At 37.9% G+C, this 24,151-nt stretch overlaps 2 protein-coding genes across 6 annotated transcripts; both read right to left on the minus strand.

The window, feature by feature from the left end:
* Nucleotides 1–537: 537 nt before the first annotated feature.
* On the minus strand, nucleotides 538–15,346 carry LOC125222254 (myosin-11-like). 5 transcript variants are annotated; one of them, XM_048124770.2, is made up of 38 exons: nucleotides 14,989–15,346; nucleotides 13,468–13,596; nucleotides 12,645–12,788; nucleotides 12,416–12,561; nucleotides 12,171–12,327; nucleotides 11,965–12,023; nucleotides 11,595–11,754; nucleotides 11,347–11,496; nucleotides 11,112–11,248; nucleotides 10,884–11,030; nucleotides 10,675–10,776; nucleotides 10,479–10,536; nucleotides 10,304–10,405; nucleotides 9,939–9,976; nucleotides 9,715–9,841; nucleotides 9,459–9,629; nucleotides 9,160–9,291; nucleotides 8,777–8,886; nucleotides 8,511–8,571; nucleotides 7,382–7,559; nucleotides 7,004–7,209; nucleotides 6,808–6,927; nucleotides 6,372–6,470; nucleotides 5,988–6,209; nucleotides 5,280–5,419; nucleotides 4,477–4,588; nucleotides 4,348–4,392; nucleotides 3,966–4,262; nucleotides 3,306–3,470; nucleotides 2,993–3,187; nucleotides 2,741–2,884; nucleotides 2,437–2,507; nucleotides 2,252–2,351; nucleotides 2,121–2,177; nucleotides 1,981–2,037; nucleotides 1,816–1,896; nucleotides 1,645–1,727; nucleotides 538–928 (listed from the first exon to the last, which is right to left on the minus strand). In XM_048124770.2, exons 1-38 carry the CDS (start codon nucleotides 14,989–14,991, stop codon nucleotides 802–804), a joined length of 4,632 nt encoding a protein of 1,543 aa, XP_047980727.2. In that variant the 5' UTR covers nucleotides 14,992–15,346; the 3' UTR covers nucleotides 538–801. The 5 variants fall into 5 exon arrangements, 1 of the variants encoding a protein (XP_047980727.2); XR_016134480.1 differs by lacking the exon at nucleotides 14,989–15,346 and having other exon boundaries at nucleotides 837–928; nucleotides 1,645–1,678; nucleotides 1,764–1,896; nucleotides 2,121–2,170; nucleotides 13,468–13,611; XR_007176507.2 differs by lacking the exon at nucleotides 14,989–15,346 and having other exon boundaries at nucleotides 837–928; nucleotides 1,645–1,678; nucleotides 1,764–1,896; nucleotides 13,468–13,611.
* Nucleotides 15,347–16,514: 1,168 nt separating this feature from the next.
* LOC125219977 (GRF-interacting factor 1-like) lies at nucleotides 16,515–18,377 on the minus strand. The gene is made up of 4 exons (XM_048122075.2): nucleotides 18,013–18,377; nucleotides 17,310–17,386; nucleotides 17,127–17,211; nucleotides 16,515–17,048 (listed from the first exon to the last, which is right to left on the minus strand). The coding sequence occupies exons 1-4, from the start codon at nucleotides 18,091–18,093 to the stop codon at nucleotides 16,698–16,700; spliced, it is 594 nt and encodes a 197-aa protein (XP_047978032.1). The 5' UTR covers nucleotides 18,094–18,377; the 3' UTR covers nucleotides 16,515–16,697.
* Between the last annotated feature and the right edge of the window lie 5,774 nt (nucleotides 18,378–24,151).

Genomic DNA, 24,151 nt, shown 5'->3' on the forward strand with positions numbered 1-24,151 from the left:
TGTTTATTTACCAAATATCTGAACTTGCAAAAAGCGACCGACTTTCACAATCACCAAACCAATAAATTAAAATTATTAGACATGACATGGTAATGTATTAAATGTTTTAAAAAATCTAATTTTTGCAGCCTATAATTTGTTGAATTACACGATTCGAAAGGACATTCTAATCAATGAAAATTGCATAAATACCGTTTTAATTTTGGTAAAGGATGTAGACACATATATTGCACATTACTAGACTCTAGTGAACTATTTTAATTTGTGATTAATTTTTACTACTAATATTTAATCTATCCTAATTAGATAATGAAAACGTACTATACTATAACCAAGAGTTCAAACAGAATTACAAAAAAATAAAAACAAAAACGACACGCACTCGTAGTTCTAACAAAAGAATAAAATTGGCAGCATATATTTGGCAAACTTATCACCTATGGTTATCAGCTCCTCTCTTACAAAACAGCGACCAAAACAGCCATGACAGATTAAGCTCAATTAATAGTAAAAGTTCTGAACTTCTGGGAATATATTAAAAAAAATCAGATATCAAAACCATAACAGTTCCAGCTTATCCCTCAACTAACTCTACTATGAGGGATGTATAGTAGTTGCCATTGTAAAACTTCCTACTTGCAAACCTTTTAATTTAAGCCAGTTTGGAATGGAATACCGTAAAACAGACTTCCTCGAAAAAGGGATCCTAAAACAAGTTTTGCTCTAATTTACAACTATAATTGGAATTCAGACATCTTTAAACTGAGGTGAGAAGACCAAGAATTTATGTTGTTTATCATCCTACTCACGAATGCGCGGTAGCAAAAAGCTGAAGCCCGAGTTTTCACCCATTAGTGGAGGAGGGTCAATGTCAGCAATGTCTATCTGTTCCATTGACTTCGATATCTCGTCTACTGAGAAAGGTATGCTGCAATGGACCATCAATTTTCATTAGAAGCTGCCATTGAAGACGGCACGTGGCAGGCAAGCATGAGTGTACAAAATTTACTAGAGAAAATACTAGTACTGAAAATAGAAATGAACAAAAATGTATCAGATAGAGTTTCACCACCAAACATCTCTTGTATCTAAGCTCTTCTGCCTATATTTAATGCCACTAGCTGATGTTGTTTGGGCAGCTTAGTGAGAGAGTCTTGAGGTATTTATTCTTGCTTCACAGAAATTTTGCATATCCCACGTAAGAGCATAAATACAACCAACAGTCTGGTATGTAACTAAATATTCAATTCATAGAAACGAGAAGAAGAATCTTCTTATGTTCCAATTTCTTCAAGCTACAATCTCTATGCTTATTCAAGCTACTTTGAAAGTGTATTACAAAAGCTCCTCTATCGGCACACAAATTCCTTAAACTCAAGAATCTTAGGATATCTTTGCAGTTTTCTATTGAGATTTAGCCATCTGACTGAATGCGATCAGATGGCACTATAGGGACACGGGAGTGATGATAGTGAAGCTAAGCTCTGAGTAATTACTCCAGAGTGATTAACTACTGTTTGGGTCATGTTTCTGTACATCTCAGTTCAGTTAAATATGTTTCCGATCTTAATATATTAATTCAGCGTTAACCTTTTTTCACTCCAACCGGAAGTATAGGGAGAATACCAGATAGTTGGTGCTAACCTGGAATCATCATCCAACAAAAAGGAACTGCTTACTGCATTATTTGAATCTTCGGTCATCAACACTCTCATATTGGATATAACCTGATTGAAGTACTGATTAATGCTACCAAGATTCACCTTTACATAGTCCCTCTCTCTGCAAGATGATTTGGCATCAAAAGAAACTTACTTCTGAAGACACGCTGTGTGTGCCATACTTATCATCCCAGTACATTGTACTGATCCGATACAATTGCTGAATGCTCAGCACCTGTTCATCAATAGAAAGAATATGTTAGAAAGTTATGGTAAATGAAACCCTCTTTTAAGTTTTTGAATTCAACATTCTACTCACCGGGCAAAGTTCATGACTTATCTCATCCAATGATTTCTTCGGTTTTTGGTGTACAACCTGGAGTTTATAATTAATTTTATACGGTGTCAGCGGGATAGCTATTATTGTTTATCAGATCTGGAACAACACTAATCCATTACCAGAAATCCAATAGCCTGTCTAATATGCTTAAGCTCATCCCAAGCTAAACCTGCATACTGCGATATTTATAAAGATATTAATCTCTTAGGATTCACTAGACTAAAAAAAACTAGAAGATACTTGGAAGAACCTTTTCAGTTGCCGTGCCACACCACTGATCTAATTCAGCCAGTCCTGCTTTAACATATTCCCCATTACTAAATGAGCAGCATTCTCGTCTCAATAGAAGACTGCATTCATGAACAGTTTAATGGAGGATTAAATTTCATGTGCACACTCAAGAGCTTGAGAAAGAAAAACAAACATGTATTAAACCTGTTGAATAGTTGAACATTGATAAAAGAAAATATCTGTGTGAACACCTTGCGGACTAACATAGGTGGTACCTGATAGGTGCGGAAATTTTGACAAGTGAGAATAAATAGTACTGGTAACTTTTAGAAGAAATAAACATAATAACAACAAACAGGAAACTATTAGATGAAAATAATATTCCATCAAACAAAATTTTGAAGATTGGCACCTGCAAAATCATCTCAGTTTGACCTTAAAAATAAAATCCAAGAATCATCCAGATTCAACAGGGAAGATTATTTATAGAAGAAATTTTTTTACTGACATGATTCGCTTTTAAAGTGCTTAAAAAGTTCCCCAGGTTGTTCACTATTCCCTGCCAGTGAGCAATCAAAGCTTGCTGGGCTGCTGTGTTTGTGACTGAACGTGACGACCCCTTAACTAAGCTTGCTCTAGAAGTTCTTGGTGCCTATTAATGGATATGTACAAAGTTCAAAATTTGGTTAGATATATACTGCATTGGCTTCTTCTATAGAAAGCCACATCTTCGGAGTAGGTACATGATCAATTTCAATACCTGAATACACAAACCAAGCAACGGAGATATCTCCTTCTTTAGATTATCTCTTATCATTCCATAGATTTTTTCAACAAATGCTGTAAGTTGCTGCTTGAACAGCAAAGCAGGGTATTTGGCTTCTACCTGGCGTAAGGACTCTACTCCACCAGGCAGGCCAGGAAGATTTACTCCTGCTGGAGTTCCTCGGAAGCTCTGAAAGAAGAGCAGTAAGAAATGGAACATAAGGAAACAATAAAAAATTATTCAGAGGGAAAAGCCACAAAGTTGTTCACTCTTTCAATAAAAAAAGAAAGAGAAAAGCATCTTTTACTTGTGACATTGACATCCTGCCAAACAAAGTGGCTGAGGAAGACCGACGGCGTACAGGAGCCATTCCAGCTGCACCACTTGCTTTCAGTGTACGTTGGAGGAGAAATAGTAGGGTCGAAGCATTTGATAACCAATAAGAAAGCATATCATTGTTGTCTTGGATTCTCTGAAATTGAAGAAAGCAGTATTGTGAGAATTGTGATAGAGTGAAGGGTTATAATCGAAGTAACAATAACCAATAATGAATAGCATAGATATCTTCAGAAGTTTCCCAAGCAAATATCACTTTCAAGAATGAAACCACAAGTCCTCAGGATCTCAATCATATCAACACAATTCAATTACATAATTCTTCTGCATGAACGACTTTATTAGTTCTCTTTAGATGAAAATTTGAATAACCCAGAACTCCCAAACATGTCTCACATCTCAATTCATTCCTTTTTTTTGAGTAACTCCACATAATTTTCTCAATTAAGAAAAACAAGAGAAAACTATCAAAATGAAATAAGTACAGATAGAGATATCCAGATTCCACTAGTAATTCCCTAATCGTTCAAAACACTTGGATGATGGATGGTATGCAGAAATTAAGTGGGAAATGGACGAACCAAACAATATCAGTCCTATGGTTAGTATACGCAAGACGGTATAGTCAAACCTCAATACCATGACCTATGGTCTGGATGATACGGTCAAACACACTTGTCCGCTCAACTTCAAATGATCTCCATTGTAGAAGACACTTGTAGATGATACAAGCTGCTATCGGCCTGTTTCCAGAAAAGCCCAAGTGCTGAGATATACAGCGAATGAGCAGCTCCTGATTTTCCTGCTGCTTCTCATTAAGTGATTTCTGAGGTTTGTCATCAGCTTCTGAAAATGTCGGGCTACGGGGAGTTGACAATGTCGGGCTACGGGGAGTTGACAATGTTGGGCTACGGGGGCTGTGCACCTCCTAATAGAATTTAGAGTGCATGAAACTTAAAAGTAGAGAAGTAGCATTGTCAAGGAAAAGCATTAAATGAAGGAACATTGATTACCACATGTAGCTTAACATCCCCAAATCCATGGCTACTATCAGTCCTCTGTGATTTGCAAATGCCATTAGCTTTAATATGACTGCATCATCAAAAGGTCTCCAACAAACCACAAGGGAGTCGTGCAACTACCTGCATGATTGATCTAGAGCGTCCGGAGAGAAATTTATTTGGTGCCATTGATACCGCCTGTTGACGAAGAACTTTATTCTCTGACTCCACATTATTCAGCTTCTCTTCCACCCTGAGAGAGAAAAGTTAATTCAGCTTTTAACATTTGTCATATTTGCAGTATGATACTATAAATGGTGGTTACAACCGGTAGCCATCACCCTCCTATTGCTTCCTAGCAAAAGCAATTTAGATTGCACTACCCTCGAAGAATACTGTGGGCCATGCCTAACCTCTTAATGGGTGTAGGAAATTCTGAAAGTCATGGCCAATTCTTAATTACTACTTGTTGATCAAGTAAGCATGTCATCTCATTAGGTGGATCTGAACTTAACAACTATACTAGACGATTGTTTGTTCATATGAATGGCATATTTGATGATGACATAAGTATGAGTTGTTAACAAGTGTTTTAACTGATATGACAGACAGGTTTAGTGGAAAATGTGTAGATTATTCCACAATATCAATCTGGCAAATTACCTTGTTTTTAGTGGGAAGCGAACATATAAAAAGTCCAGCTCATGGTTTTTTTTTTCCAAATAAAGCTGATCTTCAAATGTCTATGATCCAATAATGACTGCCTCATTCCACTCCCCTCAGTATCCTGACTAATACTATTCCAAGATACTTCACTGTTTTTCCATATAGACAGTTTAATAGACTATTTCTAGCTTTCAACACTATGGAGTAATGATTATAATAGCAAATAAAGATGAAATATAGCTCTTCTAATGTAAGCACGATTGCTGAATTTTGCTTACCCTTTCAATGATTCCTGTAATTGTTGATTTTTCTTTTCTGCCTCCTCTAATTTTGCACGCCTCTCCTCAATAGATTCCTGTGCCAAAGCATAGTTCTTTCGCAATTCTTCAGAAGTTTCCTGTTCATTTTGCAAAGAAGCCTGCAAAGGAAATAGTTTAACCGAAATGAATTTTAAGCCTGTGGGAAAAAGGCAATTTAATCTTTAGTTGGTTTTCTAGCATATCCTAACTCAGGTTGGCATAGGATGCATTCTGAATAAACACCCGTTGAATTAGATTAAATCCATGATCCATTCAAAGTGGTAGAAGCCCAGTGTAATATATCATTCACAGGTAACTACTTCAAGCAGATACTCATATAACAAAGACTAGTCTTGACTACAAGTCTATTTGTACATATGTAGTTCAGTAATATATTTCCTTATTTCCAGTTATTTCCACACATACTGGTGAAGCCTAATCCTGATAGAGACGTTTTGAAATGACTCCAATGCATGTAAATGGAGCTTCTAATAAAGTGACGTTACATGTGTTATGAGCGGACTCAGATGGAGACTTGAGCAGGTAGGAAGAATAAATTGTTATTCTGGAAAAGTCAAATGCTGCATGCTATGGAAGTTAAATCCCAAAACAAAAGGTTAAAGGATGTGAAATCAATGAATCTGCATGTAAATATGACATATATATATATATATATCCGTCTCTAACCTTTAAATTTTCAACTTCTCCATTCAAAGATTCAATTTTTGCAGTATCTTCAACATAAACTGGGGTTTCCTTGATAACAGGAGGTGCTTCTTCAATTGCCTTTTTGGCAGCCTCCCGTTCCTTAACAACTAGAGCACTCATTTCATCAACTTTCTTCTGCATTTCTTCCATAGAACTCCGCAACTTCGCCATCTCTTGATTTTTGGCTTCTTCCAAGTCAGCCTGCATGATGAATGTAATGACATGATCGCAAACATATAGCATACACCCTCAATCATTTTTCAAGCTGAATATCATTTTGCTTCTTTCAGTTGTCACGCGATAGATGCTATACACACACACACACATCCAGAAGGCAATCACTTTCACAATTAAATAGCATACCCTCAATCGTTTTTCGAGCTGCAACCGCCACGTGAGTTCCTCTAACTGTTTTTCTAATTTATCTTTAGCCTCTTTGAGTGCACCTGTATCCCTTGCAGCCTGCAGACAATTACAAGAATTGTTATATAAGCTGGAAAACAATAATATAACATAATATCAAAATCATGTCTGCCTACCAGTCTTATCTGACAACAATAATGTATTAAAAACATATTTCTCATACTGATGGACGAAGTTCCAAACTGTATCCGAAGTGTTCTTCCAATAAAGATGAAACCCAAAGTTAAAAACATATTTCTCATAATGATGATGATATATAAACTTCAAAAATCAGTTTTCGATTGATTATGAAGGCAGTTTCAACAATATATCATGCCTCAGGTATACCAGTAAGAAAATGTTACTATTTCACAACTAGTATGCTATTGAAATTTACCTGTTTAAGCATCCGTAGTTCTCGTTTGGCTACTCTCCCCCTCCATCGACATTGTGTAACTATGGCTCCCCTTTTCAGATCCTTATAGTAAGATGAAGCTCTATGACTCCGGCACCGAGTCTAAGAAACTTTAGCCGTAAGCTGAAGGCATCATATGATACACCAAAATTGTTGCGATGTCAAAATAAGTTGTTACCTGAATAATAGTCGCGGCTTTAGTTCGTCTCATAAATCTAAATTTATTACGGGCGTCCATGCTACGTAAACCTGTTTGTATAACAAGAACAGATCTCTGGAGTGTGTTATAAGCTTTTCTAGCAATGAACTTGCGTGTGTTCCGTTGAACTTTTAAAGCAGCTGCTTCTGCTTTTATACTCACGAAATGTTTGCACGCTAATCTGCCTAAAAGAGTATAACAGCATAAAAATTATAAAGCAGACAAACTAGTAAGTGATCAGAAAGAGAGGGTCGACAGAGTTGCAAATGCCAAATGTACATCTAAATAATACAAAATAAATTTAACAGATTTTTCACATTGCATCATTTCAAAAGCTCAAAAGTTATAGTGTGTCACCTCTGCAAAATGACTGCAGCTGTATGGAAGCTTCTCTCATAGCAATAAACCGTTTACGAGCAATATGTGCTCGTCTCCGCTGTTGTATAATTTTTGCTGCAGAACTAAGAACTTCTGTTCGACGAGCATCCAGTTCAGCCATTTGACCTGCTCTTAGGAAGATTTTTGTTTTGCCCAACTGTGTGGTGATTAAGAAATATAAGTTAATTTCCCCAGTATCATTTATAAAGCACATGGTGCATGGAAGTTCCTAAAAGAACTAACATTGGGTGTGCACTATACCAAGGGATGCCGGTTAGCCTAGACAAAACAGCAGTACGTTCACGAAGTGGTGCATGGAAGTTCCTAAAAATAGAGCTAACATTGGGAGTGCAGTATACCTAGGGATGCCGGTTAGCCTAGACAAAACAGCAGTAGGTTCGTGAAGGTAAAAATGGTTTCCTAATGTTCATACACTGTATATGTTTTATAGATGTACATCCATACAATAATGGTAGACTAACAACCAATACTGCGCTTCTAAATTAATTGTTCAAATTTATTGACCATGTTTTAGGTGCATAAACACAAGTAGCAAATCTTAATAAAAATGTGGCTCTCTTTGTTTCTTAATCAATCAATTTATTCTGTAACTATTAATTTTCATTCTAGACTCCAATAGCTTGGAAAAGATGGAGGTGAAATGCAGGCACGCTGATGGCTGGTAGTGACATATGATTTGGTGATGAACTGATGACAAAGATACAGTGGAATGAGTAGACAGAGTTATCAAAGCAGAGAAATAAGAGGTAAGCATATTGGAGGAAGGTTGACTACAGAGAGGAGATAGAAGGGAGTGTAGTGCAGAGGTAGTGAAGTGGAGAGGAGCTCAAAAGAGATGTTAGTATTTTTAAGGATACTTTTTGTACTCTGCAGCGCAATAGAGTTTAGACCAATACCACAGAACCATCAATGCACACACATTTAAAAATGTTTCTAATATCTTGTGGGTGAGGAAAATGCTTAGTGGTTTACTTCAATTGGTTTTCTAACATAGCAAACTGTGTGTGTGTGGGGGGGGGGGGGGTGATTATACTCAAAAACAGTACATGCGACAAGGAATATTTCATATAAAACATTATCTTTATACCTGAAAACCTTTGATCCCTTTCTTTTCCAAAATCTTCTGGCATGCCGATTTTTCGTTATAACTGTGCATGAGAAAGAACTTTGATTTTATCAATATGATTCTTCCAAGATGATATGGTATTATAAATAATAAAAATTCACCACCAGAATAAGGAACAAGGGTATAGCTTTCTCATATTAGCAATAACACACAGTAAATGGGCCATGTTAATATGAAATTGAGTACAGATGTGAACCTCAAATTCATTAAACTATTAAGTACACTACCTGCCTTGCAAAGCTTCAGTTGCAAGAAGCCCAAATCTGTTCAAGAATTCAAAAAAAGGACGCCGTGTAGGATATCCAGCACAGCTGATCCTGATTGCCTCTAACACACCCTGAATCAATGGCTTGTGATCAGACAAACAAACAAAAACACCCCTAAAACCAGATTGATCTTGATAGAAATTCATGGGTTCCATCCTAAAACCAAGTGGTGATAGGAGGAGTGGCCTATGAAACTTATATAGTGATTTCAGTTCTCTTTGTACACTGATGTGGGATAGTTGTAATATATTTTTTAGTTTCAATTGCACCAACAGATCTAATGCTGCCAGAGGGATGAGAAGAACATAGATTTTTATAATAGCATAAATAATCTAATAACTTACACCACAACGTAGCTGCTGTAAGATGTTCTGATTTTCAAATATAGCTGGTTTAAGAAGATTGTTTGGCTTTACACATCTAATGTAGTGAGGTTCAGTAGCATTTAGAGTCTCCATCAATTGTTGTAGTTGCAACTGCATGACAAGAAAATGAACAAAAAATTTAGTTTCAGTGTGTCACATTTTTCCAGAGCATAAAGATTCGTCAATTCAATATATCATAAACTAAATTGTTCTCTTTTATGAGTTGGTGCACACATAAAGTAAAATTCCATCTGGAATGAAATCATAAGCGCCTTGACCTTAAAGCGCGAACCAATGGAAGAAAACTTCGAAGATTTCGAGCTCTCTTCAGCTATTGGAGGGAAAAGCCCTGCTACAAAAGAACATTTGGAAGAACCTAAAAGATCCTGATACTCTGGTACAACATAGTCTTTATTTTTGTCTAAGAAATGGTCAGACTGGTATTGAACCTGAAAATTATTAGATGTGGGAATTGAAAGCCTTGGTTTTTAAAGCACAAAGAGAAGGTAAAAGACTGGGAGCAACATAACGTACCTCTCCAGCATAATGTCCAATAGTAAAATCTGTACGGGATAATTTTGGCTTGATGAAGCGCTTATGAACTTTGAAAGTCTGATAGAGCTTATTACAGAATGTCTCATGAGTTGATTTTGGGAACATACTGCAAAAATAAAGACATTAGATTAGAAAAATGTGAGAGGAATATCTTCTCAAATAATAAAGGGGAGAAAAACTGCAGGATGATTGAAAAGTATTACCAAGCTTCATCAAGCAGAGCAATAATGCCACCAGGTTTCTGCAAAACAATTAGTCTTAGTTCTGGCCTAATACAAATAAAAGAAAACAAAGATAAATTGCATATTGCCTAAGATGAAAGACCATAGGCCTTATGCTTATAATTATGACTCTTAAAGAAGATAAGATCAAGATGAATGGGTAATGAGAGAAAATAACATTGTAGAAAAAAAAGGTCTGTGTGCAAAGTGATGAACTGAAGAGGAGGTGAAGTTCGTCAGAAAACAAGTTGTTCATGACATTATATCTTATCATGGAAATCTTAACAAGATTCTCTTTAGTAGCTTAATATTTCGACGTTGTGCACACCTATCTCACAGGGAAGTACCTTCTCAATTAGATCTAAAACATCTTGGTTGTCGACAAACTCAATGTAGCTCCAATTAATTTCCTCCTTAGTGTATTCTTCTTGTTCCATTTTAAAGACGTGCTGCAAGTAAATAGCAGACTTAGCAAGCATATGGTGGGAGATAGCTATACAACCAGCACAAAATCAATATTACCTGATTAAAATGTTGCTGCAGCTTCTCGTTCGTAAAGTTGATGCAGAACTGTTCAAAACTGCACAGTATAATATGCTTTTGTTATAAGAAAGCAATGGAAGAGCATTTCCGACTCAGGAAATACAATCCTGTCATTATATGATGGAAGTTATCATGGGGGATGGGGAACCAGTGGCAAATCAGATTAATTTCCTGCCTGTTGTGTTTAAAGCTCTCGAAACCATAAATATCTAGGACCCCAATCAGACATTTTGAATCTTTATCTTGCCCAATTGAGTTATTGATCTTATCCACCAGCCTACACATGAATCGCCACAAAAAAGAAAAATATTAGCATTTTATTAACTTCATTTTAGATCTCTATAATCTATTGGACATAATATTACAAGAAAAAAAGTTGAATACCAATCAAACAGTCTGGAATATATTGTCTTAGCCAATCCATCCCTGCTAAATGTAGCACTAAGAGGGTCAAGGCTTCTCTTGATAACTTCTTCAGGAGTGATCATCACACGTTTACAAAGTGCATCTTGCAATGCCACAGGATCACACCTAATCCAGAGAATTTTAACAAATTTTACCATCTAAAACACAATATGGGAAGACTAACATGAAAATTAGAAGCTTACATACTTTAGAAGTTCGGCAGTTGTTTTCAGATGGAACTTGGCTTTGTCATCTTTCGGGGTCGATGAGTCGACTTCTTTTCCCTTTCCAAATTCAATATTACCAAGGTGAAGAATAGCAGCAACTACCCTGAATATTGCTTCCTACACCATGAGAAAGGGAGGGAGGGAGAGACGTGGATACTATAAGTCTCAGTAGAGATTCCGGTGGAGGTTAGGGAGATAAACGACAGAGCGTATACCTGCTCTGATTTACTTAACCCAACTATATCCATTGCCCGTCTAGTCTCAAGGTACTCATTGGCATCACTTACACCAACCAGCTCATAGCATTTTGATTGGTTAAGATAGTGAAATGATTTAGGATGATCTAATTTGTACTTGTCAATTTCCTGAAGGGCAATGCATTTGCAACAGGTATAAGAAATTGTTTTCAATTATGATCAAGGAAAGCATTACCAAAAGAATTAGTAATAAAAGAACCGGATACCTCTTTTGGTGCTGCACATAAGAGGTAAAAGATGTGATAGTTACGCTCAGGATCAGAAACTTGGCATACGCGAGATCTTTCAAGAAGGTAGGTTCTGATAGCTGCTCCTGATATTCTCCCATGCTTGTCAAACTGAATCTCCACAAATTTACCAAAACGGCTGCAGTGGGTATAAAATAAGACTGTAACAGTTATTAATCAACATATAACATTACGGAACTTGACTTCATTATTGATTTATGCAATGTTAGTGACCAACATTAGAAACACAGTTCTTATTGCAAAAAAATTCTGATCCACCAGAAATTCAGTACTTATATTAGTAGGGGAACAAGAAACCATAACTGCTGAAGTGTAAAAAAGGCTTCACCTGGAATTGTTATTTCTAACAGTTTTAGCATTGCCAAATGCTTCAAGAACAGGGTTCGACTGCAATCACAGATAGTATGCTGAGTGTTAATTATGCTACATTTGTTAGTACCAGTGACAAAATCTAGCAAGCCAAAAGTAACTAAAAACTAACAGTCCAACACCATTAAAATGACTACCACCAAATAGATTTATCATGTATCATACTTCAAGGACTTGTTGTTCAACAGTGCGTCCTTCTGTAGCTGCACGGCCTCCTAAATAGGCTAGGTACCGCATAAGCATTTTTGTTGTCTCTGTTTTACCCGCTCCACTTTCACCACTAACCAGGATAGAGTTGCATTTCTTTTCATTTATCATGGCCCTGTTTCCAGAGAAAGTGTGTTATGTAGTTTATTAGACACACTTTCATAATCCTGTTTCATCTGTTAATGAAATTTGATAAATTTAACCTGTATGCAACATCAGCAATTGCAAAGACATGAGGGCTTAGTTCTCCTAAAGGAGCTCCCTTGTATTGTTGCATCATGTGTGAATTATACAAATGATTTAATTTTTGGAAAGGATTTATAGCAATCAAAATATTTCCAGTGTACGTCTGCACATACACTTACCAATGATTAGACCATATTAGGAAAAAGTGAAATACTTATCCATATCTGAATTAACTGGGAAGCATACATAAATTTCATTGAGTTCATATCTAGTTCTCAGATTAACCAGTACTCCAGGCTCATGCAGGTAAGACAGCTTCGTCATGTCATCAACACCTGCAGGAGGAGCTTCCGTATCTTTAGGATAAAGTTTTGATAACTTGACAACGACCTGTAAAATAAACAAATAAAGTCCCTATCAAAGAGTATGTTATTGAAACTGAACTACTCCATATACTAAAGTTTATATCACCAAAGTGCCTGTGGATACGAAAAATAAGCTGACTAAGCATTTCTATTGCAATCATTTTGTACTTCATGGTTGTTCAGTAACAATGTACATGTGCATGGGATGCTGAGTTGGGAATCATATGTGAATTGATAAAACAAGGTGAAGTCCAACTATCAATTGCCAATGTCAACTGCTACTTCCTAAATCATTTCTGTAACAAGCACCGCAAGCAAAAATATAGTTCCATCAATATACAGAAAATGCATTAAGTTCATAATTACAAATTTAACAAGGCACTCCAAATATTCCATTTGCCTTAATCAAGAATAGCATGCACCTCGGGATGCTACTGGGATTACAGTAGCATACTAAAATTTACAAGAAAAATCCAACAGTTACAAAAAAACAGTTAAGGTGACCAAGGTTGAATAACAAGTCCAGAATAAAAATGTGATAAAACACACTGCATAAGATCTGTGTATGTAGATTAATGTCCTAATGGAATAAGAAATTTGTATTTCCTGGCAGTCCTGCATTAACTTGGGGCTGTAAATGTTTTCCCCTATACTGCAAATGGAACGTAAGCAAATAAAACAGAGACTAGGTACCCAAAACATACCTCCTTCGTATCACTCCTCTGGATCACAGCTTCATTGCCTTTGATTTTGGTAACCTGCCCCTCAATCCATGCCACTGCAGGGTCTTCAACCCAGACATAGGATCCAACAATTATATTCACTGAAGTACCCTGTTAGGAGTTCAACATTGAAACAGTGATAAGAGCTTGGAATATTCAAGGAAATTATTACATAAAAATTATATAACAAGATCAACCGAGCCATAAAAGTAACATGAATATACCTCTAGAGCAGAGAAACATCACTAAATGAGTTTCCTTATTTTGACATCAGCAATTTTGGTTATCTAGGTAGATATGACAGCTTGAACTAGATAACAGTGACCCAGACATTTGACCTCGTTAATCTAATTATCACTTCAAAAGCACATGCAAGTTCTCTAATTTAAGAAATACTTAAGCATAAGTTGCTGAACATTCTAACGTTTCAACTTTCAACTTACATAAGCTAGGCATTTGAATGCTCATATGAGTATATGACTACTTATCCTTCACCATTTACTAAAAAATTATCTAACTGCAAACCATTGATGGATTTATTCAATGTTCAAGTTCGGCACAGAGAAAGAAAATAATACTCCATATTAAATGAAAAACAAGAGAAAACTTCAAATAAGCATCCTCAACAATATTAGTTTTTTAGAACTTTAGTTGGATGTAATGAGATGAAGTGAAAAGGTTTCTGATGAAATTCATAGTTCATGGGATTTTGAATTTTAAAAGCAACCAATAATAGTATACTACATCCCATTATAGCACCTGTGAAAGGACCTTGTACATGCAAGCCCTTTCATGACTTTAACTTAAAAAGAAAGGATCCATGGTAGGAAAGGATATGTTATCCCCATTTCCATACGAAATACTGTATTCTGAAAAATAAGATCACTAAGATCCCCTGAATTTTTGAGCAGGTGCCTAGATTCTTACAAATCATGCTATCCTCTCGAGAATCAAGTATTTATGCTACATTTTATAGCAATCCTAATGCATATTGACAAGGAAATTTTCCTTTTAAAGGAACTGTTAAAGAATCTGTGTGATTTGGAGTTCAATAGACAAATTTCTCCCAAGTTTAACAGTTTACCACAGTAATACTTTCTTCAAACTGGACGTTCTCAAACAGCATTCTTGTCACTTACATACGATCCAATAGGAAATCATAATAATAAGTAGCATAAATTAGATAAACATCAAAAAGAGCAAGATTACTTGCAACTAAGACACGGTAACACAGGGTTTCATATGGCCAAAGTAATATGTTTTGCAAAAAAAATCATAAAATCAAGCCTAAATTATCCATTGACTTAATTCTCGGCAGGCCAAATCGATGTTAACTACGAATTGTAAGCGATGCTAAGCAATTGATTATCACACAATAATCAATTCATAAAAAGGCGATTATTAACGTAGCGTCGTTCTCAGATCGATTACACAACTAGATTAATACGATGCACAGCAATCTATAACCGATTCTAAGAAATTCACAAAAAAATTATGGCGTACCATTTGTGTATCTTAAATCTGTAATTCCCGTTCTGGTGTCATCTGATGTCACTGTCCAGAGACGACAGTAACGTGTGCATGATTTGTTTTGAGAAATTATGGTTGAAGAGGAAGTGAAAAGGCAGTACGGAAATGCGAGAATTGTTGGGCGAAAATTTGTGCCAAGTGAGGAGGGGTTTGTCTCAGTATCCATAGTTTTTGCATGGCGTTGCTCCTGCAACTTCGGATCTCAAATTCTTCCATGGAAATTTGTGGCTTATACAAAACGCACCTTCCCTATTTCTCTGGTTCATCGATGTACAAAATGAAATAAAATTGATACTCCTACTACATACCAGGTGTACTATTAACTGAAATTAAAATAAAACTCCAATATTGTAGGATTACTTCTATTGACCCACTGTCAAAATGCAATTTCCAAATCATCCACCGGAAGCTCACCTCTCATTTTTTTTGCACCTAAAACTACTCGATTGCTATCATTTTTGTTTTGTAACATTAGCAACCAAAATCATCTTCCATATTTTATGGGGTAAAATATTAACAATTCGACATATACTTAACTCCTAAAAGTCAGATCATTTGCCAATTACTTGGTTTTTATCTATTTCACTTCCAGTCTCATTTGAAGAAAATCTGTACGCATTTTGCTAGCTTAAGAATAATGGACAGACAAAAAAAATATGGAAGATTTAAGATTGCGCGTAAAATTCCCAACTCAAATTGGTCCTATTATATGTATGATCAAACTAGCCTGTATACGCATAAATATATGTACAACTTATAACACATCGTTAGATTAGTGACTCGTTAAAATAATCAGTGGCGGATACAAGATTCTAAAACAGAATGGGTGAAATAAAATTTATCGGATGCTAATGGAGAGGGGAGAGGCGACGTCGGAAGCTATCAAGGGGGCGACAATGGAAAAATCACGCTAGGGTCCAAGGTAGCAGATCACCGGGAGGGGCGGTCGCCCCCTCCTGTCCTTTGGAACTGCCACTGATCATAATTAAGTTTGAGATTATTTTAATTAAAGTGGATGACTATAATTATCATAAAACTATTAATTTAGATAGATTCAATTTTATGAATCAAACATAATTCATATTCAATCATGAGATATAATCTTGCCAGCCAAATTAATCCTAAGTAGATCAAATTCTCAAAACGAAAGTATACATAAGCCTAAACATTGGGATAATTTTGCACACTATTACTGCCAATCAAAACGAAAGTATACAAAACACATTCCAATGAAATCACAACAAAACACAATTTAATTTTGGTTATACATTTCCTTATTACTAAATAAACAAAAATTTAAAAGTGACATCAGTGAATTTGAAACGGAGACCTTCAATGTCAGACACAATACTCTACCACTAGGCAGATCACCTAGTGTAAATTCTAATTCATCTCCTAATACATACACACATACATGAATGATGGACCCCACCGCTACGCAGCACATTAAGTTCCAAGTCACCAGAAGCACACATAAAACTAACAGGATTAGAAAGAGAAGAATAAAACTAGAAATTTACATTAGTACTATGATAAGGAGTCTACTAAATAAAGATGGCGGTCATTACATACCAAATGCAAATAGAGAGTAGTTAACAAAGAGTCTGTTCCGCTAATTAGACTACGAGTTCATAGTAGCAAACTCTTCCTCGCAACTAAACGACCAAACCACACTTCTCACCTCAATTCCCATCTTCCGAGCTTTTTAAGTAGAGTGTCTCGCCTCCGTCGCCCCGCCCCTCGCCGTTGCTCCCCATATCCTGCTTGCCTCCCATCCCCATCCCCATCCCCAACCCCCTCCCCCCAAAGTCCGGGAATCCGAGTCCCGAGCTGGGCCCCGCGCTGTGCGGCTCACCCTGCAGCATCAGGCCCCCGCCAGAGCTCATCCCGAGCTGGTTGTGCAGGGCCTGCTGCTGCAGCGACGGGTACGGCTGGGACCCGTACAGCATGGAGGAACGCATGAGCGACTGCTGGTGCTGGTGCTGCTGCAGGTAGCCTGCCTGCATCATCCCCCCGCCGCCACCGCCAGCATACTGTAATGCACACAACTCAGGTCATATATTAGTAAGTGCTTTTGTCACTATACAAGTTGTGAAGTTAGTTAATGCCACCTGAGAATGCATTGTTGGTGGCTGAGGCTGTGAATCAGCAATGGCTGCCAGATACATCAAGTTTCTTTGTAGCCTCGCTTGATTCCTAACAATATCAAACACTACTCTTAATTCTTAACAACACTAACAACTACTCGTGTTCATCAACAAAATCCTCCCTTCAAAATTTTTTACTCCACTTACTCGGCACACTCACTCAGCTTTCCAGAGTTTTGGCTTTCCACAATTTTCAGAATCAGCGATTTGTTCTCATCAAGATACTACACACAACATTAAAATCATTTAATTGAATATTTATTGAAATACTGGGGGCATGAGGCAATGAATGAATAGGACAGAAGAAAGAATCAATTAATGAGCCCTGTGCAAGATCTAATGCAAAAGAGAATCTTTTTAAAATACACACTCTCTCTTCAAGAACTCGTCTTTCAGGATCAACAAGTAAAATAATAAAGTGAGACAAAAAAAGAGATTAGAAAGTGAGAAACCCTAATGAGTAAAATTAAAAAACAAAAGCACATATATATTCTGATATGGGGGTAGATATTCAAGTGAAGCTATTAGTTTATACAACAAGAGTCAGAGAGGAATAGCCAACCAGCCCCACAAAGATTGCAAATTTAAACAAATGGAAAAGTGCAAGAATCTCAAAAAATTAAATAAGAGACAGGAAAAAGGGGTCTTTGTAAAGTGTTTGACAAAGAAACATCCATAGCAGTGTGAAAAGGGCAGAGCAGAAAGTCCTCCTTCAAACATCAACAAATTGGATAAAATGAAAAACACAAAACAATCTGCAACTCAAGATTTGTGAGCAGAAAAGTTGGCAGAAATGCAAGAGGTGTTGAAGCAGAGGACAATAGTGAAAGAGAAAGAGGAGAGGAGAAACCTGTTGAATGTGATCAGTAGTGACGTTGCTGGGATAGTAGGCTGCCATCATGGGCTGCATCTGCATCAGGTGCTGCTGCATGCTTCTATCTTTTATATCCACCCCACCACACAAACACACACAAAACACAGTAACACAGCAGCAGACTGACCCCCCCTCCCTCTCTCTCTCAAAAAAAAAGAAAAGAAAAAAAGATTAGCTATGGATTGCTACTATCTCTCTCTATCCCTCTGTAAGTTTGACTGTCATAAGTAAGAGAGACTGCAACTACAAGGTGAAAGGCCCCTCCTGTTTTTGTGTTTATATAACTTGGACTTCAACAACTCAGCCCAACTCTATATCTCTCTCTCTCTCTTATAGTAGTCCTAATAAACAAGATTAGGGAAGGTGTAGAATATATAATCCGAGGGCAGTGGGAAACGTGTATATTAATAGACAATAGTATAATAATAATAGGAGCATTGGCAGGCTGAGGATATTTGCTCGTACGTGAATTAATGTAAATAAACTACTCCCTCCGTCCCGCTTAAGATGACACCTTTTTCTTTTTAGTTTGTCCCAACTAAGATGACACATTTCCTTTTTTAATAACTTTTTCTCTCTAATTAATACACTCAACTATTTTTTATCACTCCTATTAAAATATTCATCTTTCTTTATCTCTCTACTTTAATACTTATCTACCTTCTCTCTCTCCAATTAAACACTTTAACCAATATCTCTTAAAATTTCGTGCCGGCTAAGCAACGTGTCATCTTAGCCGGCACGGAGGGAGTAATATATACTCTAGTATTGGATTATTGTTTGTGTGCAGTGTCGCTGTCAGTGTGGGAGGTGTAGGAGAGAGAAAAGAATCTGGCACAGGACAGAGGGAGGAGGGACCGAGGCAGCAGAAGCAGAGCATTATTGAGTGAGTGTATTCAAAATGAAGAAGAAAAACTAAGCCGGGGTTTTCACTTGCCCGATGCTCTGTCGATCAAAAAGTTGGTCACGTGATGCTTTCTGATAGAGAGAGGAGAGAGATACAAAGGATCACGTCTGACCACTATATACAGTACACATTCTTATATTACGACATATTTGACCACTATATACAGTACACATTCTTATATTACGACATATTTTAAGGGATAGAGTGAACTACAAAAATAGTTTTTGGACTATGCATTTATCTCGCCAATGAATTCTGAATTTTAAAAATATTTTTAGACAATTATGGTCTACGCGTTTATCTCGAAAATGGTCCTTTTTCACTGTTACGTGACAAAAATACCCTTTTAGAAATTTTTGGGGATTTGGACAATTTGGTCTTTTTACATTTTAAATATGATATTATTTCAGTGATGTACTAAATTGGATATTATTTCAAAATTATCATTCTTCTTCCCTTTTTTCATCCTTCACTTTGTTTCTTTATTTCAATACTTCATCTGTCCCACTAGAAATGAAACTTTTTCCTTTTTGGGTTGTCCTATTAAAAATGAAACGTTTCTTAAAATAGAAATAACTTTATCTCTACTTTTCTCTCTCTCTTACTTTACTCTCTCTTCTTTAACTCACAAAACAAAACTACATAAAAATTTATGACGAAAAGCAAACGTTTCATATTTATTGGGACGGAAGGAGTATTAGATTTAATTTTATAAAATTAAATTTTAAAAATTAAATCTAATATTGAAATAAAGAAATAAAGTGAAGGATGACAAAATGGAAGAAGAATGATAATTTTGAAATAATATCAGATTTAGTACATCACTGAAATAATATCAAATTTAAAATGTAAAAAGACCAAATTGCCCAAACCCCCCAAAAACCTCCCAAAAGGGTATTTTCGCCACGAAACAGTGGAAAAATGACCATTTTCAAGATAAACGCTTTGTCCAGGGTTGTCTGGAAATATTTTTAAAAGTCCAGGGTTCATTGGCAAGATAAATGCATAGTCCACGGACTAATTTTGTAGTTCACTCTAAGGGATACGATAGGAGCATCCCCAGCACTCTTAGCTAAGAACATCCACAATGGTCGTACGAGTGATCGTCCTAATGTCCGCTCTAGTAATCACCACATCAATATTGTTTAGGGCACCCTATGCACCGTTATATCAGCATTTTATCCTTATACCCTTCCACTTGCAGTGAGACATCTTAAAAGTCCACCCTAAGCATTTTATTTATTTGAATATTTAAAACACTACAAAAATTAGAAAAAAACAACTTCATTTCATTGAGAGTTCAAATTACAGTGCGAAAAAAAAAACTACAAATTCTTAATGGCGGTTACACTTTCAAACTTCTTCAATCATGTCGTTTATGAGCTGAGCATGGTCTTGTTGGCTGCGCATTGAGGTCTGTCTAGCTAGAACCTCATTGAAGCCCATTGGTAATCCTCAAACGACAGGCGGGGTCGTCGTGCTGGAGCTAGATCCCCTTCATCATCGCCCCAATCGGTGACACTTCCACCCTTCTTGTTCGACTATCATGATATGCAAGATGATACACGCATACATGACATCGGCGATGACTTCCTTGAACCAGAAACACGCCGGACCTTTCACTATTTCCAACCGTGATTGGAGCACACCAAAAGCCTGCTCCACATCCTTCCGCGCAGCCTCCTGCTTTCCCGCAAATAACACTCTCCTCTCACCTATTGGGCAGCTGATCATCTTCACAAAAACAGGCCACTTGGGTATGTGCCATCGGCCAAGTAGTACCCCATATGATATTGGCGTCCATTAGCAGTGAACTCGATGGCCGGGGCTGCGACCCCTGCATTGATCGGCGAAAAGGTTGGATGAGTTGAGGATGTTGATGTCGTTGTTCGACCCGGCTACACCGAAGTAAGCATGCCAGATCCAGAGCCGATGGTCAGCGACGGCATCGAGGATCATCGTCGGGTGGCTGCCCTTGTATCCACTAGTAAATTGGTCTCTCCACGCCGTCGGACAATTCTTCCACTCCAAGTGCATACAGTCGATGCTCCCTAGCATTCCAGGAAAGCTGTGCGCCGTCTCGTGCATCATCATCAGGGTCTGGCAATCTTTAGAAGTCGACCTTCGCAAATATGTGTTGCTATAAGCCACCACAATTCCCCTAAATTCTTCAGGCAATCGCGGCCAGTTGTCTCCCCGACGTGAAGGTACTCGTCGAACATATCCACCGTAGTGTCGTAGGCCAACTGCCGGAGCGCAACCGTGCACTTCTGCAACAGCGTAAGTCCGGGTCTGCCGATGCCATCTTCCCGATACTGGAAGTATTCATCACGTGCCTGCAACGTCTGGACAATGCTGGCAAAAAGATCTCGACTCATTCTAAAACGGAGGTGAAAAACCGTCGGGCCTCACCGTGGTTGTTCGGCAAAATAGTCATCGAACAGACGTTGGTAAGCTACGTCGTGCTCGCGGCGGACATACGTCCGACGCCGAATCGGCCGAGGGATCTGCGCTGCCGCCGCCACCGCTTCACGCTCGCGCTCCATTTTCGCCAAGCATTCCGCCGCAGCATCATTAACGCAATCAAATAAGGATCGAGTCAAGGCCCGAGTAATGCCTTCCGATGTACTCCAGTCGTTGCCAGGGTTCATTTTTTTAGTGAGAAAGTTGGAAAGTTTTTTGAGAGATGGGAGAGATGAGAGAGAATAAATTGGGAGATGGGTTAAATGGATGGGGAAATTGGGTGTTTAAATAGAATAAAAACTCAAAAAAAAATTTAAAAAAAAATCAAAACGCGTCGCATCGTCTGCGTTGTCCACAGTGGAGCGGATGATACCGCAGGCGATGCGACGTCGGCGCATATCATCCGCGGACGATGGATAACCCATCGTCCGCATAGCTACAGTGGCGGACGATAGTCCACTCGATGCATCGGGCGGATGCCCTTAGTTTATCTTTTCTTCTGCAGTTGTTCTGCTGTCCCCTATCAACTAAAACTCATTTTGCATTTAATTTTTAATTTTATTGTTTTTTATTTTTATTTTCAATTACTAAAATACCAAAATATATTATACTACTATTAAACACCACAACTTAAAAAAAACACCTACACTACTTAATTAAAAAAAAAAAACTACGTATATTATTCTTAATTAATAAAAAAACTACATTACTAAATTTTAAAAAAAAAAACCTACATTAGAGCATCCACAACCCCGGCCGGCTGACCCGGATTCAGGTCCCAAGTCCCCTCCACGTCATTATTCCTCTAAATTTCTAGGTCAGGCCACAACTCCTCAAACCCTGCAAGCCTCATCTAGACCCCAACTATTAAATTACACTATTCACAACTACAACATATTTTACTCGTAAAATAGAAAATGTTGAACAATTAAAACACGAAAAATTCATTGTTCAGTCGAAAATAAAAAATTACAAAGCCTAGAAATTAAAAATTACAAATCCTAGAAAATAAAAATTACAAACCCTAGATATTAAAAATTACAAATCCTAAAAAAATATAAATAGAGGTAGAATAAAGTGAAAAATTGGTGGAACAATGTGGAACAAATGGTATATAAATAGGAAAATTCAAAATAATAAAAAAAGAGAATTGGGGGTTCGGGTCCGGCCTTAATTTTTTCTCAGCGGTTGTGATGCCCTTAGTCATCTAAATCTAACTTCTTGCTCAAATTCCCGATCATCTTCTCAAGCATCCGGTGGGCGGGCGGATTGGTGGTATTTTCAAGGCTGTTGATCGCATAAAGTATAAACCTATACTCATAACTCTCGCGAAAACCACCAAATTCTTGGATCGCTGAGGCCACGAGCCGATCCAGACGCGGCCGCCTTCCCTCTGGCGTGGGCTCTTGCAGCCTTGTTGCCAACGGGACGCCTAAAAGTAGACGTAGGCGTGCCAGAACTACCTTTCGGCTCAGTGTTGAGATCCATAGGGGCGGGATGGCACTACTCGTGTAACCGCCACTGACGGTATTCTTCGTCCGCTTCAGATTGTCCTTCAAGATTAGCCAAATATTATAGAACTTGAACTGCCCGTACTTCGACTGGTAATCGACCACTGCTTTCTAGATGACATCCTTTATTCTCTCGCCGCTGTCACTTCTGTCCCTCGACTTCGTGTATATATCCTTGAAGTTGTTGACTTGGAGCTTGATACGATCCCAACACTTGCAGATCTGCTCCTTGTTCTGCTTGAACTCCCAACTCGGCTTCACCTCCTTGTATCTGGCGTCAATGCGATCCCACATCCTGGCCGAAGTCCGGTGGTTGGCGTTTATCGAATCCTTCGATATATCGACCCAACACTATACTACCTTTATATACTCGTCCATGGTGTAGTTCAGTATGGCCCACGGCATACTCATTGTTGGATTGTTGGATGGGAGTGGGACAGGTGACACCTTATCCTTCTATGCCATCCTCTTCTTCCTCCTCGACGACTCAAGAGTGGAACACAGCTCGGCTCCATCTCCTCGACCCGGTAGGCATCGGTGTTGAAGAACGGATCGAACTCAGTCTCTGGAACGAAAGTGGACCGTATAGATCCAAGAGTCTCGACCCGATAGTCTTCGTGGCCAGGCCAACAGGCACCGCCACCGCCGAACATCGGCACATCGTCGTTAGCACTATTCGAGTTTGGGAAATTGCTGGGATCCATATTTGATAGAGAAAAGAGAAGAGAAGAAAGTAGAGAAGTGAAGTTTGTGTGTAAAAAAGTGAAATGAGGAAGGGAGTATATATAGAAGTTTGAAAAATAAAAATAAAAATAAAAAATAAAAAATAATCTAAAAACGCGACGAGAACATCCTCGTCAGCGGTCCTGCAATGGCTGGACGCGCGTTGAGCGGGGTGTCGACCACAACCAAATTTTCGGTCGACTCACTTGTCCGAATGATCGTCCGACGAGCTGCAATGGTCGGACGATCGTCAAACGAGGACAATCTTGGGAGATCGTCCGGACGATCGTCCACTATTGTGGACGCTTTAAAAGCTACGCTCTTGCCGTCGGCGCGTCACGCGAGCTGCTCGCCTTACCCAAAATTTTCAATCATTAATGCATCTCATCAAGTTTAAGTACTGAGTTATTTCTTTTCACAGTTTATTAGATAAAAGTGAAATGTACATTATATAATATTAGTTGTTATAATTTTCAGGTAGTTACAATTTCCTCCCTTTGGATGATGTTTT

The sequence above is a fragment of the Salvia hispanica genome, chromosome 1 (assembly GCF_029641045.1).
Source record: "Salvia hispanica isolate PSC_SH4W2 chromosome 1, Shi_PSC_v1, whole genome shotgun sequence".
NCBI lineage: Eukaryota > Viridiplantae > Streptophyta > Magnoliopsida > Lamiales > Lamiaceae > Salvia > Salvia hispanica.

Excerpts from the sequence above, each read along its gene's own strand:
- LOC125222254 (XM_048124770.2), bottom strand. Across the intron at positions 2,038-2,120 it reads GACAGGCTATTGGATTTCTG|GTTGTACACCAAAAACCGAA; the intron begins GTAATGGATTAG and ends TATAAACTCCAG. Across the intron at positions 1,897-1,980 it reads TAAGTCATGAACTTTGCCCG|GTGCTGAGCATTCAGCAATT; the intron begins GTGAGTAGAATG and ends ATTGATGAACAG.
- LOC125219977 (XM_048122075.2), bottom strand. The coding sequence starts at position 18,093 with ATGCAGCAGCACCTGATGCAGATGCAGCCCATGATGGCAGCCTACTAT. Across the intron at positions 17,212-17,309 it reads AAGCTGAGTGAGTGTGCCGA|GAATCAAGCGAGGCTACAAA; the intron begins GTAAGTGGAGTA and ends TGATATTGTTAG. Across the intron at positions 17,049-17,126 it reads CACCAACAATGCATTCTCAG|TATGCTGGCGGTGGCGGCGG; the intron begins GTGGCATTAACT and ends TGTGCATTACAG.